Source organism: Episyrphus balteatus, chromosome 4, assembly GCF_945859705.1.
Source record: "Episyrphus balteatus chromosome 4, idEpiBalt1.1, whole genome shotgun sequence".
Lineage (NCBI taxonomy): Eukaryota > Metazoa > Arthropoda > Insecta > Diptera > Syrphidae > Episyrphus > Episyrphus balteatus.
The window spans coordinates 58,256,735-58,270,269 of NC_079137.1; the positions used below are offsets into that span (position 1 = coordinate 58,256,735).

The 13,535-nt window shown below is 30.2% G+C and overlaps 2 protein-coding genes across 9 annotated transcripts in view; one reads left to right on the plus strand and one right to left on the minus strand.

The window, feature by feature from the left end:
* LOC129919943 (formin-like protein) overlaps nt 1–13,535 on the minus strand; it is a 134,893-nt gene that overhangs the window by 57,116 nt on the left and 64,242 nt on the right. The gene's annotated exons all lie outside the window — the stretch shown is intronic.
* Nucleotides 5,231–9,126, plus strand: LOC129919944 (uncharacterized). Its single transcript, XM_056001068.1, has 7 exons — nt 5,231–5,501; nt 5,934–6,064; nt 6,123–6,239; nt 7,510–7,719; nt 7,777–8,142; nt 8,402–8,567; nt 8,666–9,126. The coding sequence occupies exons 1-7, from the start codon at nt 5,231–5,233 to the stop codon at nt 9,124–9,126; spliced, it is 1,722 nt and encodes a 573-aa protein (XP_055857043.1).

Genomic DNA, 13,535 nt, shown 5'->3' on the forward strand with positions numbered 1-13,535 from the left:
GAGTTATAGGGTTGTATGTCTGCAGGGGTTTCCAAAAAAACATACAACCTTATAATTCTCGGCCAGCGATATATCTATACCGCCGGGTACAAAGGGATTAAATCACAAAGTTGTAATCATCGGGTTTTGAGCAATAAACTCTTTATTCTCTTTCATTGGACATCAAAAACATAAAGCTAGAGCAAATCATTTCTATAAAAGTAAACCGATCAGTACTGAAAACCCCTTTGTACCCAGCGGAAAAGTCATAAGAATTTGTCCACCGAAAAATACAAAGTCCAAACTCATTTTACATTATTATATTGAATCTTGAATCTATATACTTATATGTTTGAATTCAATGCGTTTCTGGCTAACTTTTTCAAGCTCGCTACGCTTGTTTTCCATTAGTTAAAGACAAAAACTTTAGAAAATAATCAAATTTTATTTGGTAGCAAAAATCGTTTCCATAGGTAGCCACCCATTGACTCAATTCGAAGACCAATTTGACCCAGTTATACTTACTTAAGTGGTTCATTTTGTTAAATTTTAAAATACTAATTTTTTTCTTATCTCTATTAAAATTGTTTCTCTATACTTTACATATAGACTCATTAAAGCCGATCAACTATTTAAAGATTACCATACCTTGACGCAAAATAAGACCCAAAACAAGAGCTGATAGAAGAAAATCAAAAAACTTCAACAACATTGGTCAGGAGTTAAAGAAAAAGGTATGATTTTCAATCAATGATTAGATTTTTAGTACTAGCCATATATTTATGCCACCGGGTACAAAGGGATTAAATCAAAAAGCTGTAATCTTCGGGTTTTGAACAATAAACTCTTTATTCTCTTTCATTGGACATCAAAAACATAAAGCTAGAGCAAATCATTTCTATAAAAGTAAACCGATCAGTACTGAAAACCCCTTTGTACCCAGCGGAAAGATCATAAGAATTGATCCACCGAAAAATTTTATATTTCAATTAATACAAACTAAGCAAAAACTCAAAAAAGACATACCTACTGATACCTTATTTAATTAAAACGAAATCGAACAAAAAAAAAACTAACCATAAAATCAAGAGGCCACGCTTAAAAATTTTAACAAAACGAAAAGAAAAAGGTATGCTTTTTACATAATTATCATTATTTTGCCATTTAAGTACCAGGCAATTATAATTTTATGCCCACAGAATGTTTTAGTTTTCCATTTTTTAGTTTTGTGAGCGGTTTGCTCTGAATTTTGAATCTATATACTTATATGTTTAAATTCAATGCGTTTCTGGCTAACTTTTTCAAGCTCGCTACGCTTGTTTTCCATGAGTTATAGACAAAAACCAATTTGACCCAGTAACTTACTTACGTGGTTCATTTTGTTAAATTTTAAACTGCCTATTTTTTTCTTAAGTCTATTAAATTTTTTTCTCTTACATATAGACTCATTAAAGCCGATCAACAATTAAAAAATCACCATTCCTTGAGGTAGAATAAGACCCAAAACAAGAGCTGATAGAAGAAAATCAAAAAACTTCAACACCATTGGTCAGGAGTTAAAGAAAAAGGTATGATTTTCAATCAATGATTAGATTTTTAGTACTAGCCATATATTTATGCCACCGGGTACAAAGGGATTAAATCAAAAAGCTGTAATCTTCGGGTTTTGAACAATAAACTCTTTATTCTCTTTCATTGAGCATCAAAACATAAAGCTAGAGCAAATCATTTCTATAAAAATAAACCGATCAGTACTGAAAACCCCTTTGTACCCACGGAAATGTCATAAGAATTTGTCCACCGAAAAATTTTAATTGTTTTTTTTTACTTTTGGGAGCTGATAACTCAGCAGCTTCACAAAGTCCAAACTCATTTTACATTATTATATTGAATCTTGAATCTATATACTTTTAAAGAAACTTTGAAGAACACATAAAACTATATTTCAATTAATACAAACTAAGCAAAAACTCAAAAAAGACATACTGATACCTTATTTAAATAGAATCTTGAATCTATATACTTATATGTTTGAATTAAAGGCGTTTCTGGCTAACTTTTTCAAGCTCGCTACGCTTGTTTTTCATTAGTTACAAAGAAAAACCTTAGAAAAAACTCAAATTTAATTTGGTAGCAAAAATCGTTTCCATAGGTAGCCACCCATTGACTCTATATTTTACATTAAAGCCGATCAACTGTTTAAAAATCACCATTACTTGACGAAAAATAAGACCCAAAACAATACCCAAAGAACTTCAACAAGATTGGTCAGGAGTTAAAGAAAAAGGTATGATTTTCAATCAATGATTAGGTATTTGAGTACTAGTGATATAGAAGAATATGTCCACAGAAAGTTTTTATTGCTTTTTTAAGTTTTGTTAGCTGATTGCTTTGCACCTTAACAAAATCCAACCCCATTATACATAATGTTTTGAATTTCATATCTAAATTTGTATCTCTAACCCCTGATATATCAGAAAATAATGCTTATATGAAAAAAACGTTTATTCGTACGAATTAAAAACACATTTAACAAAACTTAGTTGAATTTGCAATCTACAATTTTATCTTTAACTTTAATCGCAATCGTTTTTTTTTGTTTAATTTAAAATTACAAACATAAGCTTGATAAATTTTGATTTGAAACAATTTTAAAGTAAAAAACTTTCTCACTTCTAATCAGCAGCTACTGAGCCAAGTTTGAAAACTTTATATACTAAATAGATTTAGTTCCGAAATAAAAAACAAAAACTATTCTTATTCATATTACAGTCAACAAGCTGAAAATGCATTGCGTTATCTGCTCAGAAGAATTTAATTGCTTAAAAAAATTATTCATGCATTTGAAAATTCTACATGGTTGTGATAAAAAAAGCAATTTGAAATGCTTTGAAAAATCATGTCAACAAATATTTAATGGATTACCTTCATATAAAAAACATTTAAGCACCCATTTGAGGAACTTAGATACAATTGAAATCGAACCACCACTAAATATGAACTCTACGCATGATAATTTAAGCACAAAAGCTGGCAATTCTTCTAGTATTTTTGAAAACATGATACAAAATAATCCTTATTCATCAAATGAACAAGAACTACCAGTATCAAATGGCAGTGCAGAAAAAATTCAAGCGCCTTTACAAAGCATTATAGAAAACAGCATACTTCAATTCGTTCTAAGTCAATACAATAACAATAATTTTTCTAGAAAAGATGCATTTACCATACAAAAAGCTGCTGAGAATTTTATTATATCACCATTGCTAGATATAGTGCTTGCCATTGAAATGTGTGAGGAAGATAAAAAAAAAATAGAGAATGTTGTTAAAGAATATAGAAAAGTTATTAATGAATTAAATACTGAGTATAAGCTTGAAAAGTTCTTAGAAAATCGAGATTTATTTAAAAAACCAAAAGAATTTGACATTAACAGAGAAATTTCTCATGTTATGAAAAACGGGCAGAGCATTTTAGAGGAAAAAGTAGAGAAGGGTATTCTTATGGACCTAAAATTTGAATTCCGAAAAATTTTTGAAAAACCAGAAAATCAAGAAGTACTTACAACTTTTTTGGATGAACATAGCAAGCCATCGAATATAAGAAATTTTATAAACGGAGAATTATGGAAACAAAAAAAAGCAATGTATGAAAATAAGAAGTTGGTACCATATTATCTGTTCACAGACGATTTCGAAGTAAATAATCCACTTGGAGCTCATAGTGGAGTTCATAAATTAACAGGAATATATTTTTCCATTCCTATATTCGAAAATTATTTTAAAGTCAGTGACATTTATCTGGCTGGCTTGATTAAGGCTCATGATATCAAAACATACGGAAATGATTTGACAATTTATAACCTTGTTCAAGAAATTATTTCTCTAGAAATTGAAGGAATTGACCTAATTCTTAATGGCCAGAAAACAACAATTTGCTTAGTAATGGGCCTAATTTTGGGAGATAATTTGGGACTTAACCAGATTCTTGAATTTAGTAAATCTTTCTCTTCTAACTACTACTGTAGGTTCTGTATAGCGCCAATTGCATCGACTAAAGTTATGTGCAAGGAAGATTCAACATTGATTAGAACTGAGGAAAATTATGATGAGAATTTATCTAAAGACTTTTCATCTACAGGAGTTTACAAAAACTCAATTTTGAATAAAATTCCTTCTTTTCATGTTGTAACTAATTTTTCCGTTGATCTTATGCATGATATTTTTGAGGGCGTTGCGCATTATAATCTGACACATGTAATACAACATTATATAAAAAACAAAGTATTTACGTTAGCTGAACTTAATGAATATAAGTTAGCATTTTCCTATGGAGATACTGAGAAAGGGAATGTCTTTAAGGATATTACTGTTCAACATTTGAAAAGAAAAAGACTGAATGCTTCAGCAAGAGAGATGTGGACATTTATTCACCATTTTCCTCTGATGATTGGTCACTTAATCCCAGTAAATGATGAAGTTTGGGAGTTCATCATTATTTTTATAAAAATGATTGATATATTGCTTTTACCACAGTGTAATGACAGCAAATTAGATGAACTTGAACATCTAATTGAAAAACACAATGAGTTATATCAAAATTTATTTGGCGATACTTTAAAACCTAAACATCACAATCTTATCCATTATCCTCGAATTATACGATATTCAGGACTTCCAAAATTTTATTGGTCATTTTTATTTGAAGCAAAACATCAAGAACTAAAATCATACAGTAGAGTTACATCCAGCCGTAAAAATATTTTACTTTCAATTGCAACGAAATTCCAATTCAAGTTCGCTTACCAAATTACTAAACCCAGGGACGATTTTCTTCAATTCTCCCATCATGATGAAATATCTTCTGTTGCTGAAAATATATCCGACCTAAGTTTCGATATATTAAATCTGAATTCAAAACATTTCGAAAAAATTGAATATCTAGGAACAGTCTATAAAAAGGGTTCTTACTTATCAATAACCAATAATTTAAATGTGATTTTTTTTATAATTACACGTATAATCATTTTAGATGCAAATAGAAAAATATACATGCTTTGCCAGGAAATACCAACAATATTTAACGATCATTATATGTCATTTGAAAAAATTAAGCCAAAAGAAGAAAAATTTATATTAAAATCAATTACAGCATTTGATGGACCACCACCGGTCCATTCTCATAAGATTCTTTATGCTGGTGAATTCATTCGCAAAAAACACTTTTTTTCATAGAAAACAACGACTTCAAAATGGATGCTGAATTACCAAGTAGTGAACTTGTTGATGGAAGTGACGTCGAAGTGAATCTTCAATCTGAACAAAGTTCAATAATTTATATGAACGAAAAAGGCGAATTATCATTAGTCAATCCCAATGATCCAAACCAATTAAACAGGGTTGAAGTTACAGTTCAAAATATCATTCCTCAAAAAGACGCTGAAACAAACGATGATGACTTAGAATTAGCCAATCTACTCATGTCGTGGGAACTCTATGACCAACTTTACAAATTTCTTAAAGGTTAAATCTCTTTTTTTATTTTATAGCCTGTTTCGACTTGAGCTGAAAAGGGATAATTTCGCAAATCGTCGCCGTTCAATGAAAACTCCCTAAGTCCATTTTTCGTTTATGGAGAAATTGCATTAGAAATTGGTTATCCAATATTAAAGATCCAAAAATGATTTAAGCTGAGTGTTTCTTTGCATTTTGGTAAAATAATTTTTTTTATAGAATTGAAAAATTAAGCTTCCGTTATTGGTTAACTTGAAAAATTTAATAAAAATCGAAAGTTACTTAGGGAGTTTTCATTGAACGGCGACGAAATGATCTCATTTCGGATGTTAAATTTTTTTAAAGTAAATTATCTCATTTGGAAACTCATTTTATAGAAATCATTTGCTCTGGTCGAAACAGGCTATTAGAAATCTAACCCAAAATACTTGTATTTGACAGACAAGAAAATCAACATTGAGGGGTTGAAATGCATGAAGGAAAGACATATCGACCAAATATTCTTGGAATTCCCAGACTTCAACACAAAAATGATCTTCGAGTCTAAATTAGGAATTTGGCAAAACGAAAATGTAAGCAAAACTTACTTTTCCAAATATGCATTCAGTTTAATTTTTCTTTTTTAAACAGGGAGTTTTTACTGTGAGTCCGAGGCCCGTTAATAAATTGACCAATCAACACTCAGTAGAATCGTGGGTTAACACTTTGAGTAGTCCATCGCCAACAAGTAGTTCATCGGATTCTGATGTAAGGTACCAGGTATATAATATAGATGGCAAAAAAAAAAAAAAATTTAATTTATTTTAATACATATAGATATAATTGTTTAATATTTTAATAAATAGACTAGGATATTCAAATTATGACATCTTGCACTCATTTAATAGATACAAAAGAGATCAGAACGAACATTTTTTTTTTTAAACCTAGAATGATAATCACATTTTTATATGTCTCAGAGAACGGAGATTATCTTTCTAGGGTTTCCAGGGATTTTATTTAGAAAATAATTTAAATATTGGCTATGCAACTCTGTTACATGGAGTGTTGCCTCCATCATCGCAGCAGTTTAATGGTAAATTGAAGAAATTTACAATTGAAGATTCAAGATCTTCTTTCACTCTGGAAGTGGAATATGCAGGCCAGGTCGAACCTATGCTAAAAATAAAAAGGGAGGAATGTTTAAAATCGAAAACAAAACTTCAGCCCCTAATAATTGTTGTTGGTGAGAGATTTCATTATAATAATTTTTATGTGTCCTTGGACAATATTATGTTTAAATTAGATACTTATTTGGACTGCATTATTTTTTATTTAAAGCTTGTTTATGTATTAAAAATATTCAATACCTTCCACAGTGTTTTTCGGTATGGGTTTTTATACAAATATTTTTCTTTAATATTCAAGACGGTAAAAAAATACCTTCTGTTTCCACTTTATTAAATGATATCAATGCATTAATTAATTAAATCATATCAATGGTAAATTGAAGAAATTCACAATTGAAGATTCAAGATCTTCTTTCACTCTGGAAGTGGAATATGCAAGCCAGATTGAACCTTTGCTTAGAATAAAACGGGAGGAATGGTATCCTTGGACAATATTAAATTTAAATTAAATACATATTTAGACTGTATTAATTTTTATTTAAAGCTTGTATATGTATTAAATATTCAATACCCTCCACAGTGTTTATTTTATGCCACGTATTCTTATTCAAAAACATTTTTTCTTCAATATTCAAGACGGTACAAAATTCCTTTTTTAAATTCATTAGTACTTTAAATGATTTACGTTATCAGTAACTCTATTTGAAAAAATTTTTTTTGAATGCAATTTGATTGTATGAAATCCTTCATCATCAAAGCATTTAAAAAACTGACTGTTCAAAAAAGATTTTTCACTTTCGAAGCGCCAGCCAAATATAACCCATCCTGCAAAGGAAAAGAAAAAATGTTTTAAAATCGAATATGAAACTTTAGTAGTAATGAGTGAAAAATCGATTATTTAATTTTAGGTAACTGTACTAGAAATTTTGAAGAAAACAGAACAGGGCAGAGCAATTTTAGAATCCTATCGCCTCAAAAATTGTTTGACTCCAGAGGATCGAACAAATTTGGTCCACAAAATTGTCCAATATTTTACTGAAAATAAAAAGAAAATGACGGTTAAGAGGTGTGAAATCTTGGCAGAGGAAATCGTAAAAATTTTTCCTACAGAAAACTTGGTTGGTTTTTTGGGGGTTCAAACTAAATTCGCTTTATATTATAAACTTTAATTACAGGGTTCGTACTTTGTTCGAGGGTTTAACAAAATCCCCCCCAAGGGTAAACTGTACGACCGATATAGAGGACAACGAAGATCTCTAAAGCAGCTCTATAAAACTGATCCCACGTCATCAAAGAAAGTTAAACTGGCAGAAGTGGAAGATAATTCCAAAGAGGATTGTGATGAAGAACCAATAAACGAGACCGAGATGCAAAGGGTTTGCGACGAGCTGAAACAAAACCGGGACTGGGAAACAGTTACTAAACAATGGAAACAAACTATGCCATTCAGGAGGGATATGATTTCCCAAAGCTCTGACATTGACCTCCACACAGTCCTTCAGGAGTGGCCGCTTTACAAATATTCACGAGCGCCAGAACTGGTAAGAACATTCGTTTTTAATAGGTTTTTATAAGATCAAAAAGCGTAGAGCGCATTTTGTTAAAGCGCTCGACGCTTTCTGATGTAACCATTTTTGATATAAGCCAATTAAATTAGGATAAAAGAGTATTTTCAGTTATATAAACTGTGTATATATTTTATATCACTAAAAAATTTCTTCAACTTTAATTAATTACATTGATGTACACAATATCTATAATCTTCTACATAATAGTATGTTTTATTCTGTCTATTAACAGATTGCCATGGATTACAATTTTATAAAACCGAATAATGGGTTCGACTTCACCAAATGGGAACAATTTTCGAAAATAGCCCTAGAATTGTTCACAGCGAGGATCAAGTGCAGCGCTCTTAAATCATTCCTCAATGAATTCAGGGAGAATATTGACGACCTTGACATAGGTAGAACCTTGTTTTTATTTAAACTCTTTTTTTTTAAATTCTGTTTTATTTTAATTTTTTAATTATTTTTTACTTATGACGTATTAATTTATTTTCAGATAACGTCAATATTGGCTATGCAACTCTGTTACATGGAGTGTTGCCTCCATCATCGCAGCAGTTTAATGGTAAATTGAAGAAATTTACAATTGAAGATTCAAAATCATCTTTCACTCTGGAAGTGGAATGTGCAGGCCAGGTCGAACCTATGCTAAAAATAAAAAGGGAGGAATGTTTAAAATCGAAAACAAAACTTCAGCCCCTAATAATTGTTGTTGGTGAGAGATTTCATTATAATAATTTTTATGTGTCCTTGGACAATATTATGTTTAAATTAGATACTTATTTGGACTGCATTATTTTTTATTTAAAGCTCGTTTATGTATTAAATATTCAATACCCTCCACAGTGTTTTTCGGTATGGGTTTTTATACAAATGTTTTTCTTTAATATTCAAGACGGTAAAAAAATACCTTCTGTTTCAACTTTACTAAATGATATAAATGCATTAATTAATTAAATTATATCAATGTATTATTTTGTACAGTCCATGTTCTACATATACAGTACTGGACAAAATAAAATACGCACTATCCGAACTTTCACATTTATGCTATTCTCGCTCCCCAAGTTATCAATAAAATAATCTTTAGTGAGAACTTAAATTAAGAACTTAAATTATTTTCTCTCTCGTTTCAAGCATTTTTTACATTATTTCGACAGAACCGTATAAGGATAGTATTAGACTTTCTTAATCACTACTTTAGATTATTTTATTGATAACTTGGGGAGCGAGAATAGCATAAATGTGAAAGTTCGGATAGTGCGTATTTTATTTTGTCCAGTACTGTATTTAATGTATTGCTGAAGTGAGTTTGTAAAAAGAAAGCATGTTCTTCCATTAAAAAATCTAAGAGTAATTTATATTTAATCTAAGAGTAATTTATGTTTAAACAAACAAAACGAAAATAAATTATATTTATAATTATAAAATTACATGATTTTTTTCTTTTTTTCAAAAAGGATTTTTTTCAGCTATGGATTCACCTAAGGAAATAGGTAAAAATTACCTAGGAATAAGGTAATTCACCTAAGGAACTAGGTAAAGATTACCTAGGAATAAGGTAAAATCTGCCTAGGAATAAGGTAATTCACCTTAGGAAATAGGTAAAAATTACCTAGGAATAAGGTAATTCACCTAAGGAAATAGGTAAAGATTACCTAGGAATAAGGTAATTCACCTAAGGAAATAGGTAAAGATTACCTAGGAATAAGGTAAAATCTGCCTAGGAATAAGGTAATTCACCTTAGGAAATAGGTAAAATCTGCCTAGGAATAAGGTAATTCACCTAAGGAAATAGGTAAAAATTACCTAGGAATAAGGTAAAATCTGCCTAGGAATAAGGTAATTCACCTTAGGAAATAGGTAAAATTAGCCTAGGAATAAGCTAATTCACCTTAGGAAATAGGTAAAATCTGCCTAGGAATAAGCTAAATCACCTTAGAAACTAGGTAAAATCTGCCTAGGAATAAGCTAAATCAACCTAGAAACTAGGTAAAATCTGCCTAGGCCTAAGCTAAATCACCTTAGAAACTAGGTAAAATCAGCCTAGGACTAAGCTAATTCACCTTAGGAAATAGGTAAAATTGAATTCCGAAAATGTAATTCACCTTAGGAAATAGGTAAAATCTGCCTAGGAATAAGCTAAATCACCTTAGAAACTAGGTAAAATCTGCCTAGGAATAAGCTAAATCACCCTAGAAACTAGGTAAAATCTGCCTAGGCCTAAGCTAAATCACCTTAGAAACTAGGTAAAATCAGCCTAGGACTAAGGTAATTCACCTTAGGAAATAGGTAAAATTGAATTCCGAAAATGTAATTCACCTTAGGAAATAGGTAAAATCTGCCTAGGAATAAGCTAAATCACCTTAGAAACTAGGTAAAATCTGCCTAGGAATAAGCTAAATCACCCTAGAAACTAGGTAAAATCTGCCTAGGCCTAAGCTAAATCACCTTAGAAACTAGGTAAAATCAGCCTAGGACTAAGGTAATTCACCTTAGGAAATAGGTAAAATTGAATTCGGAATATGTAATTCACCTTAGGAAATAGGTAAAATCTGCCTAGGCCTAAGCTAAATCACCTTAGAAACTAGGTAAAATCTGCCTAGGCCTAAGCTAAATCACCTTAGAAACTAGGTAAAATCTGCCTAGGCCTAAGCTAAATCACCTTAGAAAATACGTAAAATCAACCTAGGACTAAGCTAATTCACCTTAGGAAATAGGTAAAACTTCGGAGGGGAAATTTTAAATCACCTTAGGAAATAGGTAAGATAGGTAAATTTTATGTTAGGATTTAGGTAAATTTGAAAATTTTCGATTTGCCTTAGGAAAATAGGCAGAATTAGCCTAGGACTAAGCTACCCCAAAATTGCCTTAGTCCTAAGCAGAGTTAGCCCCCGAAATAGGCTAATTTTACACCGACTTTTCTCTGGGTGTAAGGAAAGACTAATTATTATCAAAACGTCTGCTATCTGTCTTCTCATACTTTAATTTAAGAAACATTTTTATTTATAATTTGGTACCATTATGAACCGAGAATTAACTCAAGACGTCTCCGGATGTAAAAGACCTAAAAGAAAATCATCATTTCCATTCTCAAGTGTAAATTTCCATCAACCCTTTTACTTTGACTCCCGCATCAACCATTTCTATTACATTGCTAATGATGACGATGATGACGCAAATGAGTTTACCAAGTTTGGGTTTCTTTTTTATGAATAAAATCGTGCCGCGCGGTCTTCATTTGTTTATGCAAATGATGATTTTCTTCATTCAGCGCCCTCTTGTTGTTTTTTATTTGTTTTTTTTTTTTTTTCAGTCAGTTTTTCCTGTTTCTATTATTTTCCGCCAGGTTGCTATGGATTCTATTCTTGTTTACCTTGCATTTTATTGAGGTGGAGTTAATTTATTAAATAAGTAGACTAGACATGGTCGTGTTGCTTTAAGAAAAAAACAAAAACAAAAAAAAAAACATAAGCAAAAGGAGGTAGATACTGCGACTGCAACTTGCAGGGAAGCGTGATCATGTTAATTCGATTCTATGGAAAAGTGGTAATGTGTTGAAAAAGAGTGTATAATTCTTTGTATGTCTTGCATCATGGCTTAGAGATTAGACTTTATGGTTTGTTGAAGAATGTAGTTTAGAAAAAGTTAAATGTAACTTACTCATGCCACGAGTATTGACTTACTTATAAATTAATTTATTTATTATTTCAAAAAAAAATTAATGGAAAATTGAGAGACAAAAATAAAACAAAATAATAAGAAAAGAATGCGGAAAAAATTTTGAATACTAATTTTTCAACTATAAAAAAATCTACTACAAAAAAAATTTAAACAAAAAAATCTGCTACATTAGGTACAGTAAAAGCTGCATTTTTACGGCAGTCAATAAAACACTGTGTTTATCTATTATTTCTAGTAGAAAATTGGTCTCAAAGTCAAAAATTATCATGGACATGAAAAAAGGAGCAACTTTAATAATTCATATCTAAGCAACCAAACGAGATATTTAAAATTTTTAACACATTTACAATGAATATCATTTTTTCGAAAAATAAATACCTTTATCAAGTTTTTACCATTATCATTAACAGAGAAATTATACTGGTCTAAAAATTGCACCTTTAAGGTATATGTTTTATGAAGTTTCTTTACTGTTTTTTTTTTTTACTAATTTGGTATCGCTGATTTTAAATCTGCCCTAAGTTTTTTTTAGCAGCTCTAATTTGGCTGATACAGGTATCTCGAAAACTGGATAAAAAATTCTGATTTGGAATCGAGTTGAGCACACTCAAAACATTTAGAAAAATATTCCTTATTTTGTTCCTGAAACCAAACCACTGTTAGCTAGGAAAATGGTTAAAAAGTGCACATCAAAAAAATCTATTTTCGAGATTTTATAACGGTAATATCTCAAAAACACAAGTCGATAAAAAAAATTTTGATTTCGGATTCGAGTTCAACACTCCCAAACGCCAAAACATTTAGAAAAGTATTATTTTGTTAGGTACTGAATAAAAACAATTTTAAGCTAGGGAAATGCATAAAAAAGACATATCAAAAAATCGATTATTGAGATTTAATAACGGGAATTTCTTAAAAACGCGAGCTTATTGAAAAATTCTAACTTCGGATTCGAGTTCAACACACCCAAAAACTGTAGAAAAATATTATTTTTTTTTTTTTTCTGAAACAAATCTACTTTTAGCTATAGAAATGCTTACATAATAGTAAAAAATCGATTATTGATATTTTGTAACGGGAATATCTCGAAAACGCGAGCAGGTAGAACATTTTTGACTATGCATTCGAGCTCAGCAAAAACCAAAAAAAAACTTCGGAAAAGTTCATCAAACTTCGTAAAACAATGTTATCATTATTCTGAGTAAAGGCATACCAAAGTAAGGGTTTTCTTAAATCATCGCAAATAGAGCTTTACTGTAGCACAATTTTTTTCTTAAAATACATCCAAAAATCATCCCTTAAATTTTCTTTATCTTATTTCGGGACACCCTGTATAATACTATTCCCATTTTGATAATTTTTAAAAATCTCAATCTCATGGCTTGATCTTGAACAACGCGACTTGAGGACATGAAATTTTTTCTAGATTTTTGAGTTATGTTATAGAATGTCAATATGAAGATTAGGGTGGTTAGATTAATGAAAAAAGTTAACAAGACCTTTTTTGTGGAGCAATCAATTTCCAAGAAGAATATGTCTTGCGCGTTTGATTATTATAATTTTTCAATTTGTTACAAAATTAAGAACAAAAAACGAATTTTTAAAGATTTTCTCGATTTTTGGACCTCAAATATCTATTCAACGGTTAGATAAACGAAAAAAGTGTATAAGGTCTTTTTTGT